This window comes from Phaeoacremonium minimum (assembly GCF_000392275.1).
Source record: "Phaeoacremonium minimum UCRPA7 unplaced genomic scaffold PA7_03_scaffold_541, whole genome shotgun sequence".
Classification (NCBI taxonomy): Eukaryota; Fungi; Ascomycota; class Sordariomycetes; order Togniniales; family Togniniaceae; genus Phaeoacremonium; species Phaeoacremonium minimum.
In genome coordinates this window covers 517,003-538,067 of record NW_006921443.1, presented here as the reverse complement: position 1 = coordinate 538,067, position 21,065 = coordinate 517,003, and the positions used below count along the sequence as shown (strand labels likewise).

At 50.9% G+C, this 21,065-nt stretch overlaps 5 protein-coding genes across 5 annotated transcripts; 2 read left to right on the top strand and 3 right to left on the bottom strand.

The window, feature by feature from the left end:
* Positions 1 to 1,417: 1,417 nt before the first annotated feature.
* Positions 1,418 to 2,029, top strand: UCRPA7_7657 (putative dna-binding protein; the record flags this gene model as incomplete). The annotated part of the gene is made up of 1 exon (XM_007920184.1): positions 1,418 to 2,029. The coding sequence occupies one exon, from the start codon at positions 1,418 to 1,420 to the stop codon at positions 2,027 to 2,029; it is 612 nt and encodes a 203-aa protein (XP_007918375.1).
* Positions 2,030 to 3,759: 1,730 nt separating this feature from the next.
* On the bottom strand, positions 3,760 to 5,264 carry UCRPA7_7656 (putative cytochrome p450 97b3 protein; the record flags this gene model as incomplete). The annotated part of the gene is made up of 2 exons (XM_007920183.1): positions 3,760 to 5,173; positions 5,224 to 5,264. The coding sequence occupies 2 exons, from the start codon at positions 5,262 to 5,264 to the stop codon at positions 3,760 to 3,762; spliced, it is 1,455 nt and encodes a 484-aa protein (XP_007918374.1).
* Positions 5,265 to 9,026: 3,762 nt separating this feature from the next.
* UCRPA7_7655 (putative endoribonuclease l-psp protein) lies at positions 9,027 to 9,593 on the bottom strand (the record flags this gene model as incomplete). The annotated part of the gene is made up of 4 exons (XM_007920182.1): positions 9,027 to 9,143; positions 9,207 to 9,410; positions 9,469 to 9,482; positions 9,548 to 9,593. The coding sequence occupies 4 exons, from the start codon at positions 9,591 to 9,593 to the stop codon at positions 9,027 to 9,029; spliced, it is 381 nt and encodes a 126-aa protein (XP_007918373.1).
* A 978-nt stretch (positions 9,594 to 10,571) lies between these two features.
* Positions 10,572 to 13,020, top strand: UCRPA7_7654 (putative dolichyl-phosphate-mannose-protein mannosyltransferase 4 protein; the record flags this gene model as incomplete). Its single annotated transcript, XM_007920181.1, has 3 exons — positions 10,572 to 10,829; positions 10,900 to 12,535; positions 12,587 to 13,020. The coding sequence occupies 3 exons, from the start codon at positions 10,572 to 10,574 to the stop codon at positions 13,018 to 13,020; spliced, it is 2,328 nt and encodes a 775-aa protein (XP_007918372.1).
* A 2,017-nt stretch (positions 13,021 to 15,037) lies between these two features.
* On the bottom strand, positions 15,038 to 17,969 carry UCRPA7_7653 (putative heavy metal tolerance protein; the record flags this gene model as incomplete). Its single annotated transcript, XM_007920180.1, has 6 exons — positions 15,038 to 15,410; positions 15,468 to 15,669; positions 15,723 to 15,883; positions 15,931 to 17,150; positions 17,208 to 17,372; positions 17,955 to 17,969. The coding sequence occupies 6 exons, from the start codon at positions 17,967 to 17,969 to the stop codon at positions 15,038 to 15,040; spliced, it is 2,136 nt and encodes a 711-aa protein (XP_007918371.1).
* Between the last annotated feature and the right edge of the window lie 3,096 nt (positions 17,970 to 21,065).

Here is a 21,065-nt window from a genome sequence, read left to right as displayed (position 1 = left end):
GCAGGGCCAAGAGGATGCAGGGATCAAGCGACGTGGGCCACTCTGTAAGATGAGAGAACCAGAGGGAGGGGAAAACCTTTCGGGGGATTTGTATCGCAGAAGTGCCTGTCGATTGTCAGAAAGAGCTGCGGTTACATCGTGGGATGTAGCTGCATCGCTATCTCTCATCCTCAACAAGAATGACCTTCAAACCCCGCGGCCGCTCTCTGGGGCAAGTCGATTGGCGATTGATGCAAGGAACAGAGCAAAGGGCGAGCAGGTGTAGCAGATAGTCAGGAACCAGCGCGAGTGTCTAATTCAAGAGGTGTCTAGACGCACTTACACCTCGTGGGCGAGGCAAGGCACCGTTTGGTGTCGTCATGTGTCTCCTGGTAACCCCCCTCCTCCAGATTATGCGTCGTTGCTTTTGATGCAAGTGGCAGACTGACCTGACTGACTAGTTGACTGACTTGGTGGTGGTGCATCGTGCGTAGGTATCGTCTGCCCCTCAATACAGTAGCCATCTACTTACCTTACCTTAGGCTTGCATGAGAGAGACACATCAAGGGGGTGCTTGATATTGCGACTCTGTGGACTCTGTGGAGAGCAGTGTTATAGTACTTGCATCCCGAGGTCAAGCTAAAGAGGACAGACCGCGTGTGATAGGTTCGTCGCAAGGCAACGCCCCGGGCACGTCCCCATCTTGCATCTCCACTGGGCTTTTCCTTAGCGTCTTGTAACGGGCGAGCTCACCAGGTACACCCACGGATCCAAGCCCAGGAGCCCAGTCACTCCCGCCTGTCTACTTGACAGCACCCTTATTAGGCGTTCTATTCCTCTTCCCTCCCCCCCAACTCTTTCTCACCGTCCATTCACCACTCAACACCATCAACTTGCGATCACGACCTCTTCCCGTTGTTGCTGCGCCAGACATTGCTGAGCACCCGTGCGCCAGCGACCAATCCGGCACACTGTCAAACTGGCGCATTCTGGGAACGCCGTTTTCGGGGTTCTCCAACTGTCTCGCATTCCAGTCTCAAGCGCATTGCAAGACAACCCGTCTCGAGACGTGTCGCAACCCGTCGCAACTTTTACTTATTCAGCTCGTCGACCCCAAACACAACAGCGAACATTCTCTTCTTTACGAATACTTGAGAGCAGCTCTTCCAGACGACGTTGAACCTCAACACCCACAATCATGTTAATGCCATCCGCCTTCTCTTGCGACTCGTCGCAACCACCTCTGACCCGACTGCAATCGGCGCTCTTCGCTTCTCCTCCAGCGAGCCCTCCCCAGCTCTCTACCCAGAATGCAATTGGCAACATCTTCACTACATGCCGAAATCTTCAGTCGCTTCTGGCGGCGCCAATGCCAATTCAGCCAACGGCGCCTATCACACCGCCGACAACGTCACACGCCCAGCTACCTACACCACCTATGGCCCATGCACCTTCGCCTATGAAGCTTCGCCTGCGATCTCGCAAGAGCGATGCCAATATCTCCAGCGAAAATTCCATCATTCAGCGCAAGCGCATTGTGAAGCGCGCGCCGCCTCGAGGGCTCAACAAGAGGCGTCGGGCCCTTGATGACGACATAGGCCGGGATGACGATGACTGCAACAGCGACCTGGAGTTCAACGTGGAAGACGAGAGGGATGTGCACGCTATCGATGATGTTGAGGAGCTACCTCAACGACCGCAAACACCGAAGCGAGCGCGCATCGCGCCTGAAGCCATACCTCTTGGGCTTGAGCGCTCCGACTTCCATACGCTACACGCGGACGGCATTCCAGACGACAGCAAGGCAGAGGGCACAGATGTCCAAGCTGAGGCCGATGGCGAGCTCTGGAGCACCGAGGAGGACCGGATGCTTGTAGAGCTTGTGCTTGAGAAGCTGAAGCTGTCAAAGTCCGAATGGCAAGACTGTGCGCGAAGTCTAGGCAAGGACCGCAATAGTCTCAGCCGACGTTGGAAGAGTCTTGTGCTTCAAGGCGACGTGGGACTCAAGAGGAGTAGTCGGCGAGGCAAGATCCATTCTACTTGGAGGTGATCGCTATATGCGCGAGTCGCTTTTCTCTTCTTGCAGGAGCCAATTGGCTCCAAATTACCACTGTATTCATACACTTTCTAATGTATACTAATTATCATATGGGGGACTGGGATCAGGCGTTCGTATATGAACCTCAAGAGGATCACGGAACTGGAACATTTGCATTTTTCTGGATTTGAACGATATCCTTATAGCTTCAGTGCTGACTACGCTCGATCTCTTGTCAGTTTGCGACTCATAGTCCTATACGTGGCGGTTGTTCTACCGCGAGATCAAAAAATATTATCTCTTCATCAATCTTGACTTTCAAGACGCTCAAAGTGACAAGCGCCGCTTCATCGGCAATCAATTTCAGGGTCCTGAACTAGAGCAGATTATCTCCTGATGTGGATGGCTTAGGCAAGGAAACCCCATTTACAAATTCTCCTTGCCTGATCTCCGAGACCCGAGTCTAGTGTTAATTTCCTGAACCCCGATTTTCTGCTCCTCGAGCTCTACAAAGTTACTATGACAGACAATAGAGCCATGATTACCGTATGATGAGATGAATCGCGTCCTATGTCTTAGTGGAGCTAGGGATGAAGAAAGCCCTCGGCTTCTGGTACCCCTTACCCTCTCCCGTCTACTGACCTTGAGGCGACCTTTGTCTGAGCGTCTCTCGAACCAAATCGGTGTCCACAACACATGTCCGACGAAGGGAGCTCGGGCTCAGCTCGCTGTTCTGCAATTCCATTTCAGAAACACGCACAGCTGCCATATGATTGATCACAGGCCGCATTGGACTTACACCGTGAAGATCCATGGGAGCTTTGACCTTATTCAAGCTGCAGAGCACAGATCGCTCCCGCTTGCTTGCCTATATCAATCTGCACGAAATTATACAGGCCGCCGCCCACGAAGCGAAGCCCGCCCAGGGTCGAGAATAGAAGCACGGGCTCGTGCGCTGTCCCCGGCTATGGGCCAGTCACGGCGTCGCGATGTGATCTGTGTTTCAAGTTCCCATCTGACCGCTTCTCCCCGATAACGGGAAAGATGGTTCCCCCACTTGCGTTTCAAACCCCGTCGTCTTCTCACAAACACCCCCTGACTTCCCGTGACAGGCTCAGAGATGTTTCCGGCAGGGCATCTTTTGATTAACAGACCATGGTGATGTGCTATATTCGTCTATGGACTATACATCCCTTTGCAGCCGCGTGGTCGACTCGACTTGACACTCGACCCGCCTGTGCAGCACAGGAGAGGAGAAGTCGCTTCTAATCTCGGTTTGAGCCGCCCGAACCTGCAAGGCATATAGGACGTCTTGCTTGTGCGCTCAATTGATAGCAGCCGTGTGTTAATGTCGCTTCCTCCCGCCTCAGAAATGGTGCTGGGCCAGAGGCGAGCAGTGGTTGACATCGCAGTTGAAGGACTGCGCCTGGCTCAGTTAACTGGCAGCGCGGAGATGGTGTCTAAGCGCAAGGACTGATTGAAAGACAGACCCAAAAGTGCCTACAACCCGTCGAACATTGAGATGAAAGCGAGGGCATGACACCACACAAATTCAAATCACCTTTGAGAAAGAGAGAGTAGTGCGGTATATTTTTAATTCATTCAACACATCAATGGTATCCTCCGGTTTTGCTAGATCACACGAAGTAACCATGAGCCCCTATCGCAAATTGAACCTAGTCATCCTTGGAACCCCCTAACCCTAACGCCGTCCATACCCATATTCATTTGGCCGTCAAGGATCACCAGCCATCTAGGACTTTGGCATAAACATACAGTCCCTTGGCTGGCCGTGATGTGATACCACCTTTGATGGCAATCTTCGTCTCGTCCATTTCCTCCTTGTTCTTCAAACTGAACTCGAAACGTCCTACCCAAGCTGCCAGGAGACAAGCAAATTCGGCTCTGGCGAATGACATGCCTATGCAACTCCTAGGGCCATGCAGGAAAGTCAGGAATGCGTAATTCGAGCTCGCTCCGCCGCTCGCGGCCTGCTTGTCTCCCTCGAACTTGGGGATCCAACGATCGGGGTTGAAAGTCAGGGCGTCCGGGCCCCAGAGATGCACGTCCTTGTTCGTGGCGGCCGGGGAGAGGATGATTCTCGTGCCCTTGGGGATCTTCTGGCCTTCAATGGTTGTTTCGACAGCAGTCTCGCGCATAGTCATGGGTACAGGACTCCAGTAACGCAGCACTTCCGAGCATACGGCATTCAGGTACGGCAGGTGGTCAATGTCGAGGCTGGAAATGCTTGCGGCATCATTCAGCGAAGGCAGATTCGATCTGACTTCCTCGCGCAGACGGGTCTGTATCTCGGGGTATCTAGACAATAAATAGGTGGCCCATGTCATCGAAGAGGCCGTTGTCTCGTGTCCAGCAGCCAGAAAAGTCATGAGCTGGTCAACAAGGTTGTCCTCGGTGAAGCCGCCACTTTCGAGGGCTACCGACAGAATGTCGACATCTGTCAGCTCTTTGCGCTCGAGCTTGTGCTTCTTCTCGCGGATGAGGTCGCGGCATGTAGAGCGGATGACCTTTGCTGCCGCAGCAATGTCTTCATTTCGCTTGACTGGAATAGCACTAATCAGCCAGCCCGGGAAGACAAGCCCCATCAGCGTGAGTATTTGCGCCTGCCGAGAGGGTTTGAAGAGGTGATTGTACGTCTTGAACAGAGGATTCTGCGTGTCGCGAATAGCACCGAAGTCCCGACCTAGCCCAGCGACGCCGATGATGTCGAGCGTCATCCGCGAAGCCCAACTTCCCACCTCGACCACCGCGGTGGTCTTTCCGTCCAGTTCACTGCCCTTCTCTAGGTCTTGCGGAGCAGGGGTCTTTGCCGCCTCTGAAAGAACATATTCTGTCAGCGCCTGGACGCCTTCTCTGCCCTTATCCCAAAAGACAGGATAGAGATCCTTGATGTGCCTGAACGCGAAGGCGGGCATAAGATTCCGCCTCTGCAGCTTATGTTCGTCGCCTTCTGCCAGTAAAATGCCAACCCCTAGAATCCGACCTAGCGTGAATCTGATCTGACCAGGTTTCTTAAAGTCGTAGCTCTTCGTGACTAGAACCTCAGATATTGCTTTCGCAGACGTGACGAGTACACGCTCCTGGTTTAGCAGACCTTTATATCTGATAAGGCCGTTGTTGGGAATACTGGACACCCTACTGATGTGTCAATATTCTGTCTTCAAAAGTTGTCGGAACCAGCCTACCATTTCAGCTGCGGCACACCCGTAGGAGTTCCTGCTATCATCGCATATTGACCATTCCACCAAGAATTGCCACCTGGCTCTGGTAAGGAGCGGAGGCTTGAAAAGACATTGGGGTAGAGGATGACTTTCCACAGAACCCAACCGAGGAAATGGAGTAGCCAGATTTCAATGAAGGCTCCCAGGAAGGAGAGTACGCCAGCTCCTTCTCCTCGAATGGTCGTGTAATACGCTATAATGGCGGAGTTCACGGTCATCAACCGCCAAGGTATAGCCATGCTGCACGGGTTTCGAGTGTCGAACTTGATGCTAATATTCGAGTCACAAATAAGGCGACTCTTCACCTTGCGGAAGACCGACAGGTATTATTAAAGGCCAGCGAACAAGCTGTGCCCTCCTCCAGGCAAAAGCACGGTGGCGTTCAGTGTCAAGCACGCCACGTGCAAATTAGCATGAGGCTGGATAGCTCTTGGGGCCGAGGCAAACTAAATGGAAGAGAAAACGGCCATCTTTCGAGATGGAAGGAGGATAGAAAAAGGGAAATCCAATTCTGAAGAACGACTAATCACATTAAAGCCATTTCAAAAGGAAAAGAAATGCCGATAAGGTCACCAATAGTCGTTGATCCACCAGCCACGATGCGACCGGTTTCAGAGAGCTTGTGAGCTGGGGGATGGGCGTTCCCGCGAAGCGATTCCCCGAAACAGCCCCTGGATGCGAGGTTTTTAGTGGGCTGGTAGGTGCGCCGCGGCGGCATGACCGAAGGCGATAGGTCCGTCCAGGAGGCAAGCGGCCGAAATGGTTGCAGGGCGGCCGTCGCACTATGCTGCTTCAAGCTCCGGCGGAGTGGAAACACTTCCGTTCAGCTTGTCGAAAAGCACAATCCATGGATGGCAGATTCCCACCACCCCAGTCTCTGCTTCAGGTAAGATCCGGGGAAGCTCTCCACATGTCTGGCGGCTCTGCCGTGATTCTCGGTCCCCCTTTGCCTCTCCCTGATGCTTTGCATGCAGGCAGGAGGGTCTCGGGGTCTCGGATAGCCACATGATCACACTGTTGATCTAAGTAGAGCAACACATCTCGCCGCACGGGAACGGAGCCCCGGGGGGTTCAACTCTCTCGTTGCCGCGCTTCGGGTAATATTCCCCAGCGGAGGTGGTGATACCCCGTATTACCCGTGGTGGAGGAGAATAGCAAATCAGGGAAACATTCGCAAGGTTGAGCTGAACTCCAAGATGAAGCTCTCTTCCTACCCATCCCCAAGCTGCCCAGAACATCCATCGACAGGGGCTGGATCTTGCGGAAACGCTTGTTAGGCGAAAAGCTTGGCGATCATAGACACTTCATCCTACCATTCTTGCATGGTTGTGGGATCCAGAGGTATGGTTTGAGTTCTTACGCAGCTCTCTAATGTGTATTCAGGCCTTGAAAGGTGGTATTATGCGCTGCGCCGCTGACTGGGCTTTCATCCTCCGGGTAGGGCGAAGCAGACTCTTCGGCGACACATACATTCCCCGCAGATAGACTTAGACACGATTGGACGAATATTGACCGACATCGCTTGATATACGCCCTACAAGTGACTCAACCGATGTCAAACATGGAGTGGACAAGCAGACTTCTACGGCAATTCCAAATCAAATGAATTTGTGCTGTGGGTCATTGGCAATCACGAGGTGACACTATATTTGAATATTCAAAACATCTTCATAATGCCAGCTATAACTACAGACACAACCACTTATATCCCACCCATCCGCCATGCCTCTAGACAATTGGTCCGCGAATGGGGCTTCCTCAGACCAACACTGGCTGGCACGACCCTTTCACCGTCAGCGGTCCACTGCCTGCTTGAGATTGGAGACCACAACATCAATACGATCCCTGATTTGTGTCATGTTCTCGCGATCGAGAAGGCCGAACTAAAACGAACTCTGTATGAACTAGTCTCTACCGAGAATGTACAATCCGAGTGGACTGGCCAGGAGCAGATTCTATCGATTACGGCAAAGGGTAGGGAGACCTTGACCGCCGTCAATCAACTCGCAGTCGACCAAATCCAGAAAGCCTTAGCTGTATCGCCTCCTGCCACTGCAGATCGCATTCTCGATGGCCTAAAGTTGTATGCCGAGGCATTGCAGGCCGAGAGGCTACGGTCCGTAGCCTCGGGCCTTACTAAGCCAGCCTATGTGCCCGAGATCAAGATCGTAGCAGGGTACACCCCCGGAGTCCTGGGAAGGACTCTGGATATGCATTTGAATTATTATTGGAAAACCTGCCAATGGGGTCACAGCTTCGAGGTCGAGTTGTCAAAGAGCTTGACACGACTGCTAGGCGAGTTAAGTCAACCCCAGAACCAGGTCTGGGCTGCAATCGAAAGCTCTCCATATACCGGCGGTGTTGAGCGTATTGTCGGGGTGATTTGGCTCGAGGGCTCATCGTACGGACCAAAACACGGGCAACTGCGAGCGTTCATCGTTGAGGATCATCTGAGAGGCTTGGGAGTCGGTCGACGACTGTTTGAACAGCTCATGGATTCTGTCCATCAGCTAGGCCTAGAGAAGATGACCTTGTTCACGCGCAGAGACTTGGTCTCTGCAAGGAAGCTTTACGAGGAAGCCGGCTTTTTCTTGATCAGGGAGGAAGACGAGATCAAATGGGGCCAGCCGAACCGGACAATGGAGTATCTTTGGGCAAGTGAGAACCACGTGAAGGCGGAAGGAGAGAGGTCGAGAGTAGTTTCATGATTGCAAAAGCAAAAACATAAACTCCAGCCCGTCATTTCTCTAGTCGGCATAGAAGAATCCCAGTGCCCATAGCCCTGCCCTCCAGGTGGCCCAAGACGACGCAGCTGCTAGTAGGCCAAGAACCACCAGAACGGTAGTTCTGACTTCGAAGGCATCAGTGACCTCCATCTTCATCAGCTTTCGCTGCTTGCTGTGGTAATACCACTCTCCGCCATCGTCGTCCGCTGAGTTTCGCGTGCGGTCCATTCGAGCGCCCCGGTCTTTCTGTCGTCTGTAGACAATGTGATGAAGCCACTCCGGCAATCGTCCTGGCCGTTGAGAATGATAATGTGACCTCCTCACTGTATTCCGGAAATCCACCCAGGCAAGCGACACTAGAAATGAAACAAATATGATCGGCGTCATGACCAGCTAGACGGTTTGAATAAACACTCTCATATGTCATGTTAAGTAGGTGATAAGCTTACATTGTATATTGTTGACTGTTTCAAGGGAGCTTCCCCTCTGTTAGGAGCTACAGGGTTTGGCGGCGTCATAGCTCTGTTAGTCACTAATACGAGTTGTGATACTTGCAAAGAGTACAGAAGAGGAGTCAACGCAGTGTTGAGCGAGCAAGAGGCTTCATAAGTCGTCTAAATATCAAGAAAATATGCAGGCACTCGCGTTCTTCACACGTATGTGTTGGGCTCAGCCACGTTTTTGACAAGTTGTGCGAGATGTCTCTGATCGGCATTCAATTCTCATTGGAATTCCGGGGCATCCGCCCGCGCAGCCACGAAACGAACGTCACCAAAGAAGCAATACGCGTGTTAGGTCAGGCTGTGGAGCTAAGGCAACACACCCACCATTCTAGAACAACAGACATCTCTCTTCACATGCATCTCTGATTCATAATTTGGGTGCATTTGGTCTGAGAATACCAGAGTTGGCCATAGCCATTGTCGTGTCAAAGTTAGTCAATTGGCTACATGATTGATTGTAGTGCATTTCTTTGGTCCTGGTTAACCATGTGCTAAATTTGACAGCTTTAGGCGTCTCACAGACTGAGAATCGCTTCGCTTATGGGAGAGCGATGCACTCAATCTCGACATCCACGCCCTTGGGCAGCTGCTTTACAGCAACGCAGCTTCTGGCAGGCTTATGGGTGAACCACTTGGCATACTCCTCGTTCATAGACTATGAAAACGTGTAATGTTAGCAGGAACGGGACACGCCACAGCATGGAGAGAGGGGACTAACGGCAAAGTTGGCCATGTCCGTCAGGAAGATGTTGACCTTGACAACCTTGGCAATGCTTGAGCCGGCCTCGGTGAGGACAGCCTTCAGGTTGGCAATCGAGGCCGCAGTCTTCTCCTGAATGGTTCCCTCAACCAGCTGGCCATCGGCAGTGCATGGGATCTGGCCTGAGCAGTAGATGGCATTGGGGGTCTTGATGGCTTGGGACTAGACGGATACGATTAGACAACGAACAAGCCATGACCGACATCCCGAGGGATCATACATAAGGCCCTTGAACTATTCAAGGAGTCAGCAATGTTCAATTGGTAGATTCAAGAGGTCGGCATATGCATTGTACGTACCAGGAGCCGCCTCCTTGGTGTAGACGATTGAAGCCTCGCTAGACATGTTGCGTGCGAATGTGGATGGCGGGGTAAGGCGTGATGGTCGGTGCAGCGGTCTAGTGAGAGGCAGACGGAGAAGGGCTGGAGCAGTCCGCGTAATTGAGGTCATTAAGTACAATCACAAGGGCTTGAAGCTTTGGGATTCGTGGACGAGGACTAACGAGAAAGAATTTCAATCGGCGTGAGCACGTCACGGTTTGGTGCCTCCGTACTTCGGACGGCACTCCGCACTAAATACCTATGCTGCTACAACGGAAGCTCAAAAAATACTGAGCTATAGGCCTGCCCGCCCCCCACGGCGGAAGCTCCTGGGGCGCCCAGCAGAGCAGACTAAGCAGCGCCATATACAGCGACAAAATCTCATATGATGAACAATACAGAGTATTAGATGATGCGTAGTCTAGTTCATGGTCTTGCTCTTTTATCAACGGGATGTTCTCAATTAAGCAACCTCTTCTGGCGAATGCAGCAAGGTGGTTAGGAACACTAGGAGCTTGGGTTTGCTTATCGTTATCGGGGGAGAGGGAGCTTTGACCACCTGCACCTAGGTGCACCTTCCCAGGTCCAGCCCGTCATTTGTGGAGTCCTTTTTTTGCGGCTGGAGGGCCAAGTGTCCATTCCCCAAAGTCAGTCTCCCTGCCACATTAAGTTATAGTGAAGTGCGTAACAAGACTCGTCAAGAGGTCAGGGGTTAATCTATAACTTTTGCCCTTTCGATATTTTCTTTCCTACATCGTGTCAAGCTTCTATTTTTCGAGCATTTGTCTCGCATTTCTTCATACTTTCCTTCACATTCATCTTCTTTTATTCACAGACACGGCTTGGTTGAGTCCAGCGCCCTTTCCTGTCTGTCCTCTCCGTAAGTACAATTCCCGTGGAATCTGGGTCTTGAGAGCTGTCAGCTCCTTCGTCAGCCCAACACTGCTTGTGCATCAATCATTCTGACATCTCAATTACACAGTTCCGTATTGAATCGCCCACCATGGCGGCAACTCCAACTCCTCAGGGGTCTCTTCGCCAGAGAAATGTTGGCGGCAAGAAGAAGGATCCCGCTGTGGCAACAGGATCCGATGCCGACTTCGACAGCATCGTCAAAGCGAACACTCCTCCTTCTACTGCCGGTTCCGAGCGAGACTACAAACTCGTGCTTGTTGTCATCACCGCATTGGCCTTTTTGACAAGATTCTGGGGTATTAGCCACCCTAACGAAGTCGTCTTTGACGAGGTCCATTTTGGCAAGGTACGTCTTCCCCTGCTGCCATACAACCTTGATCCTTGAACAGGTGAACTGAACGGTATCCGTATTTTAGTTTGCCTCCTACTACCTCGAGCGAACATACTTCTTCGATGTTCATCCGCCTTTCGGCAAGCTCCTTTTCGCCTTCATTGGCTGGGCAGTCGGATATGATGGTCACTTTCACTTCGAGAATATCGGTGATTCGTACATTGCCAACAAGGTTCCATACGTTGCGTTCCGATCTGTGCCGGCCCTGTTGGGTGCCCTGACCGTTTCTGTCGTCTATATGATCATGTGGGAGTCTGGTTACAGCCTGCCTGCCTGCATTGTTGCAGCTGGCCTTGTGCTACTCGACAACGCCCACATCGGACAGACCAGATTGATCCTCCTGGATGCAACGCTCGTTTTCGCAATGGCGTGCAGCTTGCTCTTCTACATCAAGTTTTATAAGCTCCGACATGAGCCTTTCTCGCGAAAGTGGTGGAAGTGGCTTATTTTGACTGGATTCGCGTTGTCTTGCGACATTTCCACCAAGTACGTTGGTACCTTCGCCTTCGTTGCCATCGGCTCGGCCGTTGTGATCGATCTATGGGACCTTCTCGATATCAAGAGACCTGGCGGAGCCTTAAGCTTGCCCGACTTTGGGAAGCACTTCGCCGCAAGAGCCTTCGGATTGATAGTGATGCCTTTCATCTTCTACCTCTTCTGGTTCCAGGTCCACTTCTCAATCTTGACCCGATCTGGCCCTGGCGATGACTTCATGACTCCCGAGTTTCAGGAGACACTCAGCGACAACGTTATGTTGGCGAATGCTGTTACTATTGACTACTACGACACAATCACCCTAAGACACAAGGAGACCAAGACTTATCTTCACAGTCACGAGGATCGTTACCCTCTGAGATACGATGATGGCCGTGTTTCCAGCCAGGGCCAGCAAGTTACGGGATATCCTTACAATGACACCAACAACTACTGGCAAGTTATTCCTGTCGAAGACGACCATAAGATGGGCCGCCATGTCAAGAATCACGACCTGGTCAGACTGCGACACATTGTCACGGATACTATGCTCCTGTCGCACGATGTTGCGTCACCTTACTATCCGACCAACCAGGAATTTACCACGGTGTCCATGGCTGACGCGTATGGTGACCGTCTTCAGGATACCCTCTTCGAAATTCGTATCGAGAACGGTAAACAGGGACAAGAGTTCAAGAGCATTTCGGGCCATTTCAAATTGATTCACAATCCCAGCAAAGTTGCTATGTGGACCCACACCACGCCGCTCCCAGAATGGGGACATAAGCAACAGGAGATTAACGGAAACAAACAACTTGCCGCGAGCTCCAATGTCTGGTTCATTGAGGATATCCCCTCTCTACCAGCAGATCACAAGAGACGTGAGAAGCCAGAGCGCAAGGTCAAGACTCTGCCATTCTTGAGGAAGTGGTTCGAGCTTCAACGCTCCATGTTCTGGCACAACAATCAGTTGACCAGCAGCCACCCGTATGCCTCACTGCCATACCAGTGGCCATTCCTGCTCCGAGGTGTGAGCTTCTGGACTCAGAACGATACTCGCCAGCAAATCTATTTCCTAGGAAACCCTGTTGGCTGGTGGATTGCCAGCAGCTTGCTCGCGGTCTATGCTGGCATTATCGCTGCTGATCAGTTCTCTCTCCGCCGCGGAATGGACGCGTTGGATCACAGTAAGTATCACAATAGCCACTCATTTACGAAACCCGGCTGATGTCAACTAGGAACGCGTTCGCGTCTGTACAACTCTACAGGATTCTTCTTCCTGGCATGGGCGACCCATTATTTCCCTTTCTACGTCATGGGCCGTCAGCTGTTCTTGCATCACTATCTTCCAGCACATTTAGCTTCTACGCTTGTAACCGGTGCACTTGTAGAATTTGTTTTCAACGCTGAGCCAGTGGAGAATGAGATTACATATCAGGCAGTGAAGGCCGGCAAGAAGCCAGCGCCAGGTCCTAAGAAACACATCACTGCGCGCGAGCGATTTGCCGGCCAGAGCATGACAGGGGCTTGGATCGCCTGTCTGGTAATCCTCGCGCTCGCCTTCGCCGGTTGGTACTTCTTCTTGCCATTGACCTACGGTTACCCTGGCCTGTCTGTCGAGGAGGTGCTGAGGAGGAAGTGGCTCGGCTACGATCTGCACTTCGCGAAATAAGCGTGCTGCCAACTTCGAGCAGCAGAAAGATGTGTAACATCATGACCTGGATCATGTTAGAATGGGGACGGAAGTGTAAGATCTGCGGGGCGGCGTCGGGGACCAGTGGGTGAGAGACCGCAAAGGGAAAATGAGATGGGTATATCACATATTTCCCTACATGGACATAAAAAGCTACTTGGCGTTTCCTTATCGCATTTTGGGGGATCTCTGTGCATCAATAAACACCAGATTTCTTGCAGCTCTTACATTGTGATGATGATATTATTTGCTGTGTTCCTAGAGAACACTGACCGCCGCTGCAATGATAAGAGAATATATAGGGAATGGCCACGACCGTAACATACAAAGAAAGTAGACCAAGGCGTTATCCTTCAATGCAACTCATTTATCCACCAACTTTAGTAGAGATGATCTTAGACCTCTCAAATGTATAGTTGCCCTGCTCGACCGAAAGATGATCTCTTCAATCATTGGGGTTATTAATTTGACCATCATTCATGGTTCAAATTCATATCCATCACATCCATATGAAACATGGAAGGTTAATGGTCAGCTCAACGTATCTTCCTCAACTAGATAATGTGAAGGAAATAATTGGGACAATTGTCCGGTCACACGTTAAGAGGCATCGAGGTTTTTTCCTCTCCATGTTCTCGGCAACCGCACTGCAATTCAGCGCCATGACCGCGTTGTTCCCTAGGCTTGGGTACACGCCTTGCAGGTAGCAAAATACATCAATTTCGACAGGACAACATTCTCACCGAATCAGCCTACCGTCGAGGGATCGCCCGACATGATGGTTTTACCAGTGACAGTCCTCGATATTCGCCACTGGTCTGATCAAACCAACTTGGCCCGCCTTCTTCGTGCGAGCAGGCATGTTCTCGTGATAGAAAAGAGGCAGGTCTTGGTCATGTCTGGTCGATATTTTCGGTGAGTTTTTGGGGGATGTAAGACTATTAAACCTGGATGATGGACATCGAGTTCACTTTAGTAACTTCAAAACAACTATATATCCCTTCACCATGGCTTGAAAGAAACGAGGCCACACAATGCCTTTATACTTGGTGTATTTATCTTTCAAAGGCAGCCTCAAAGAGAACCAGCTTCTTGTCTCATATCGCAGCTGCCATTGCGAGACAGTAATCATTTCCGAAGGGTGGTGGCTATCATCTACTGCAGTCACTTTCGAGATGTTCAATGGGCATGTCATCATGAAATCTACACTGCTAAAGTTCATTTCTGCTAGGAATACTGGGGAGTGGCTATCTCTACAGAACACGACCAATTGAGTAAGGAGACAAATAAAACGACGTGCTTTGGGTTGATAGTACCAGAGCATATGTGTCGGACAGAAATAATACGGTGAAGAGAAAAGTCATGACCTGAAATCCACCATCTAATAGTTTTGGTCTTCATAAACGCCCTTGCCATCAGTTTTCTCTATCTTTTAAGAGCCATACCATCCTTATCATAATCTATACTTCATACATATGTTACAACTTCGTGAATAAATAAAGAATCGGATTGATCTATGCACTGTTGCTCGTGGATGGTTCGCTCTTGGATTGAACGCGGCGAGAATATCGGGGATGCTTGAATTTACCCTTCTCACCCCTGTGACATTTTGTCTCTGGTTCGGTTGACTGATTTGCCCCATCTTCTTGGGGAATCTTGCTATACCCTTCTTTGCTTGATAGAGGGAGAGAGGCGGGTAGGTTTTCGGCCATATCTGCGAATCGAATGACTGGTTGTGTAGGTGGTAGCACAACCAAGGGAGTAGAGGCATGACTGTCGATCGGTATAGCCGATCGTGGGTCAATGGCTGCAGGCGAGACTGCGTCGTGTAGGAACGCAACGTTCGCTGCTGTCTGGGGGAGTTCGGCGACCGTATCGGGCTTGTTAGCCATAGATCGAGGTGTGAAAGATGGCGCGCCTGGATTGAGCTTAGAGTCCTATGATCAAGGCAGTTAGAAATAACCGAAGAAGGTCAGAGCCAACTCCTCGGCGTATTCTATACCTCTTTCTTCTGATCTGATAGAGCTGGCTGTGTGTGTTGCTTGTGATCCGGCTTGTTCTTCTTTCCATCTTTGGTGTCAATTCGTGTCAAGCTGAGTGGCGTTGGACTGGTGCTGACTTTCGCCAGCTCTAAGCTCGTCATCTCGGGAGAAAGATCGTTCACGATATTCGGTGCCTTTCTTGCCTTGCCCTTTACCTTAATGGCAGGTGCATCGCTGTCCTTTGTTTTGACAAAGATCTGCTTTGACCAAAGCTCAGCGTACTTGCCATCCGCGCGAATCAGGCCTTCATGATTTCCCTGCTCGATGACCTCTCCTCCATTTACAACAATGATATGATCCGCATTCATAATGGTTGACAAGCGATGTCTGGGGCCACAGTAGTCAGTATAGTTGTGATAGTACTTCATGGTTCGTTGAACTTACGCTACGATGAATGTAGTGCGTCCTTGGCAAAGAACTCGGAGTGCCTCTTGGATCTTTTGCTCTGTCTCAGTGTCCACAGCACTCGTTGCTTCGTCCAGAAGCACTATGGAGGGTCGCTTCAGGATTGCCCGGGCGATTGCTACACGCTGTAGTTCTCCGCCAGATAGCTTCATCCCTCGCTCTCCCACTCTTGTACCGTAACCTTCACAGCTGTCAGAAACATGGCTCAAGTGGGGGGGATCAAACTCCACATACCATCAGTAAAGCCCAAAATCTGGTCATGAATGGCTGCAGCCTTGCAAGCCTCATAGACTTCCTCGTCTGTCGCATTGAGCTTCGCATACCGCACGTTGTTCATGATAGTGTCGTCGAAAAGAGTCGGGGATTGCGGAACAACTCCGATCTGCGCTCGAAGGCTTTCAAAGAATTAGTAAGAGGCAGCTTGATCGGCATGTCAACTGACCTGAAAAGATCAACATCACGAATATCTTGACCATCAAGTAAGATGGTGCCTTCTGTGACATCGTAGAAGCGATCGAGCAATTTCAAGATCGTCGATTTTCCCGCACCGGTTGCCCCAACAAAAGCCACTGTAGTCCCTGCCGGCACAGAAAAGTTGATGTTCTTGAGAATTGGCTTCTTCTTATCGTAAGAGAAGTACACATTCTCGAAAGCGACATTACCCCCAGTGAACTCTAGTGGAATGGCGCCCTCCTTGTTAACCACAGTCGGCTTCGTCTTCATGATCTTCAAGAGTTGCTCTGCATGGATTAGGTCTCGAGAAATGTTCTTGCCAAGGCTGGCAAAAAAATGAAGTGGCGCGACAAGTTGTGCCCAATATGTGAGAAGCATGATGAATTGACCCGGAGTGGCTTCACCCATGGTGACTTGGTATACGGCCAAGAAAGCACCAGCGAGCAAGCCAGCAAGCAAGACAAGGTACTGAAAGGCATTGGCGACAAGGTAGCCGAAGTATACCGCCTGAGATTTGGAGACCTTGTCCTGAACCACTGCAGAATAACGTACCTCCTCATGGCCGATTTGATTGAACGAAGTGACGGTTGTCCACCCCTGGATGCCTGCCTGACGGACATAATGCTCTTCAAAGAAGGCGCTGACCTCATTTTGCCGAGCTGATCGCAATTTTGATATCATTCGAGTGGCAATATAGAGGAAGATGATAGAGGTTGCGATGGTGATGAGTCCTTCGTACGGCCCGAAAGTGACTGAAAGGTAGACAAAAGCAACCACCATGTCAATGAGCATGGGCATAGCACTGAAACAGACAGACTCGAGCATATTTGACACATTCTGTCCGGACTGAATTGCCATCATGATATCGGAAGAACTCTTGGCGTCATGAAAGTCGGAGGAAAGATTCAAAACATGTGAGTACGCTGCTGTGCTCAAAGCTCCAGAGGAATAGAATTCGACGGGTATCCATAACCATTGTCTCAGCAGTGATACTCCGGCCTCCGATGCGGCAAATTTCAGAGATGCATAGATGAGAACCTGAACCCAAGGATTCGTATTATTTTCGTGGCTCAGGCTATCCGTGACGATGCCGAGCTGGCGAGGAATCAGAACATTGAGGGAGTTCTTTGCCAATAGACAACATGCCACCAGGACCACACGAATTTGGAGACCTCTATGCTTCACCGGCCAGACATAGGGGAAGAAGATCTGTTGAATCGTTAGTATGTACACGGTATAAGGGCTGTACCCAACGAGATGACTTACAAAGAAGCTCTTCGCGTACGTGAACCAATTTCCGTTTTCCCTCAGACGCTTCTCCATGGCCTCTCTTGATTCGCGCTCCCGGCGCTCCCAGGGAGACTCGGGATTATCAGTTGGAGATTGACTGGCGTCGGTCGAGTCATCTGATGCAGAGCCATAATCGATGTTCTGGGAGTCTTCAGAGTTGTCTGTCAAACCTCCCCGGGAAAGGCCACTCTTTTGGAGCAAAGTCTGTCGCTCCGAGTCATGCCCTTCCTCTAGATGCTTTCCTTTGCTCCATGCAAAGTAGATTACTACAACAGAAAGCATGGAGAAGAGTCGTAATGCAGCTATAACAGCATCTAAGACTTGAAAATAGTGGGGAGCGATGTTCGGTCGATACCTATCACTAAGGAGAATGATAGTCGCATCGAAGGGTAAGCCAATGATATAGGATCCGATGTAAGGATACCATGCTGGGTGATCGGTGTCTAGTAAGCCGGCAAGTTGTACGCCGAAGACAAGAATGCAGGACAGTAGTGAGATGATCGTGTCTTGGTGGCCGACACACTGCCCCGCTATGATGGATCGAGCAAGTATTAGTAGAGCCTGTGCGAGATATGTCGAAATGCTGAAGAACATAAGAGCAAGTAGAGTTCGTCGGCGGTTCTGATACATGCTAGCATCAGTCTGCAGAGTGCAGATGGCGACAGCAGACGAGACGAGAAAGTAGACAAAGACCGCAGACGGATAAGCGTAGTGGAGGCTCACCAGGAGCTTCTCCATTGGTGAGATCGAAGCCATCTCCTGAGCCATGAGATCCATTGTGATGGTTTGATCACGGCTTGGCGAGAATTAGGATGGATTTCCTTTGCAGCGCCGAGAATTTGACAACGCCCTCGTTGTGCGCCTCGAAAGATTGCGCTTTCAGTATCTGACGATTTGGTCGAGAATGGGATCAGGAGGGCCTGGCAATTGCTGAAGGTTGTGTTTTGAGAGAAGAGTGGAAGAATTAGCCCCAGAACCACATGCGCGTCAAGGTCAAGGAATTTAGCTGTAGTCATCAGATGGAGGACGGTACCTGAGGTTAGAAGGGTGTCGTATGTCTGTTGTCGCTGCCTCTGGCGCACGTTCCTTCTGGTGTTTTGCTTGACCTAGTGGTACCTTCCACCTTCTTTGAAGGGTGTCTTATTCTTTCCCAAACGAGCAAGGACAGTCGTTTCCTAAGTAGGCATGCAAAGGTCCGAATTGTCGAAGCTAAGAAACAAACCATACAGGTAGATGTCGTGTGGCGCAACTAAGAGCAGGTTCTCTTGATGATATCTTTGGTGTGAGCTACAGGGAGGCGGCAACAGCATTGCATATATCCAATCAGTAGTCACAACCAGATCTCATATCCCTTCAAGTCCAGACCAGAGGAGTCTGGCCGGTGATGCGGCAGAGACGATCGGGCCTTGCCACGTGGTTGCCTTACTCCTTGATCACGGCGATTACGGCAATGATATATGCGCCCAAGAATTGCCCCGTGATTGGAGTGTCTGAAGGTCTGGTTAGTGTCCCGCGGAAACTCATACATCAAAGACTCACCTGTCAACAGTGTCTCCTTTCGATACAACACTACGTAGCCTTGCAGTCTAACTCGGAAGCTTCCAAAGGCTGTTTCTAGCTACTCAACGGTTTCTCTACTGCGTACTACCTTTGCCCAGCTCACAACTCACCTCAACCATGAAACGATGGCCTTCTTTCAGTCAGAAACACCAATCGCCAGCGGATGGGTGGAAGCGTGCTTCTTCTTCCGGTCACATGTCACGTTGCCGTGGGATTCGCCCAGTAGAGTTTACGAGCTGAAGTAGGTGTTCGCCTTACCCGCTTGTTGAGGCTATTGACCGCTTCAGCTGGGCTAGACGAGACGGATCGGCGCTTGCGCGGCTCGGAGGCAAGTAATCAAGCGTGTAGTGCAAATCGACGGTGTGGAATGGAGGAGGTAACGATAGAAGCATGAAATAAAAGATCTGGGTGGATCTCTTTGAATACGAAGATTTGTTCGTGTGGTAGTCAGTCACAGTTCACGAACAAAGCCGGGCAACAGTACCCGAGAGCGAGAGTGTCTCTAGACATGCCACCGGAAGCGACACTGTGGCGGTTGGCTCTTGTCCCATCGTGCGTTAAGTTTAGCTAGACCCGCGAGACCGAAAGCTACGATAGATGTGACTTTGCGATCCAAGCTGGGCAGGTCCCGCAATGACCCTGCCCGTTTGGCGAGCCAGAAAATGAGCTGGTACATTCTGGATGCAGAGAGCGTAGGACAAGAAGGACCCGATGACCTTCCATTCACGCCGCAGTAAACGACGACAACCCTGTCTGTCGCTGACCGCTGTTGTGCTTGATCGGAACTGCTTTCCGCCAAGGGCCTTGTCAATTGGCAAGATTGGCTTGACCGGGCCCCTAGCGATCGAACTGATCACCAGAATGGCTGGGGTCAAAGCAGCGATGGCTGCATTGCGAGGTGGCCAGCGTGCCGCCTCGTCACTTTTCGATACCCAGAACAGCCGTGGCACGCGAAAAGAGACAGCAAAAAGAAAGGGAGAGTATATCAGCGAGGCGAATTGGCTCCTGAGTCATACCATGCTCAGAACTCGGATTCTCCTATCGTTCGAGAGTTATGCCGTATGCTTTGGCCGTCTTTCATTACTCGTTTCCTGGCAATCCCTCACCGTAAGCAGAATAAAAGCTCTTGACCGACTCGGAGAAGGGCGATCTTAGTGCTATAAATGCCGAGTTCTGATAGGGTTCCGTGTTGCTGGAGAAGCGAAAAACCCGCTTTCTGTCATATGTCACATTCACCCACTGGGTCAAAGAGCCCTTGTAAAAGTCGAGGTATATCTGGCGTCTTAATGCAGAAGCAACGCAGACAGATCACGTTTTCTCGAGGCCAGCACGCTTGCAACACATGGAAAAGAAACGCAAACGCTCTAGGCCTGGAAAAAGCTGTCGCCTGTCGTTTCGAGGTTGGACAAGCTGATGAAGACGATCCAGCTGATTGGACACTTGTTTAGGGAATCTTGGTGGAAGCCCGACGTCAGCCCGTCTCCTCCCCTCCAGAAATCATTCACGAAAATCCAAGCAGGCATGTCGACGTGGCCAGAGGAGAATCGTGGCCCGAAGAAGGAAACATGGGCACCTAAACCGGGCAACGCTCCGCTGCACGAATAGACGGTGAACGGTCTGCCGGCTTGCCGATGCCAGGATCAAGGATTCCGGCTTTCGCCTCACTTATATAGCCCATGATAGGTCACAAATATTCATGCATTGGCTGTTCTTCGTGCTCTTTCACATCTTCTCACTCGGCATAGGAGATTTTACGGAGAGTTAGCTTTGGTGTCTCCTGTTGTGCCTCGAGCTTGTATCTTGGTTGCGTCGGAGTTGTGAAGGTGATACAGGGATCTATCGAAGACACCCGAGACAATTCTGGAGACCCAGAGCATCATCGGCTCGACTTGCAGGTGCCACGATGCCCCAGGCACCCTGCACGCAGATAGGAAGCAATCACACTTTCTTCCAACAAAAGGATTCTGTCGCCGTTTGAAGCCATTCGCAACAGCCCGGCTGACCAGCTTGATGCAAGCCGGTGGTCTGATCGGTGCCGCTTCCGATCGATCAAGAAATGCTCAGTGACGAAGATCGACCTTTTGTGTGATCAAAGACGAGCCATTCGCTGCGTAGCGACCTCACGAGACCATGTCCTCGACTTATCAGATGACGGGACGCTGTCACAAAGCCAGAATGACAGCTAATCTTACTTGACAAAGGTGTAGTTTCGAATGCATCGAAGAGTCAGCAGACATGGATCTGCACAAATGATTGAATAAGCACCTGCAGGCC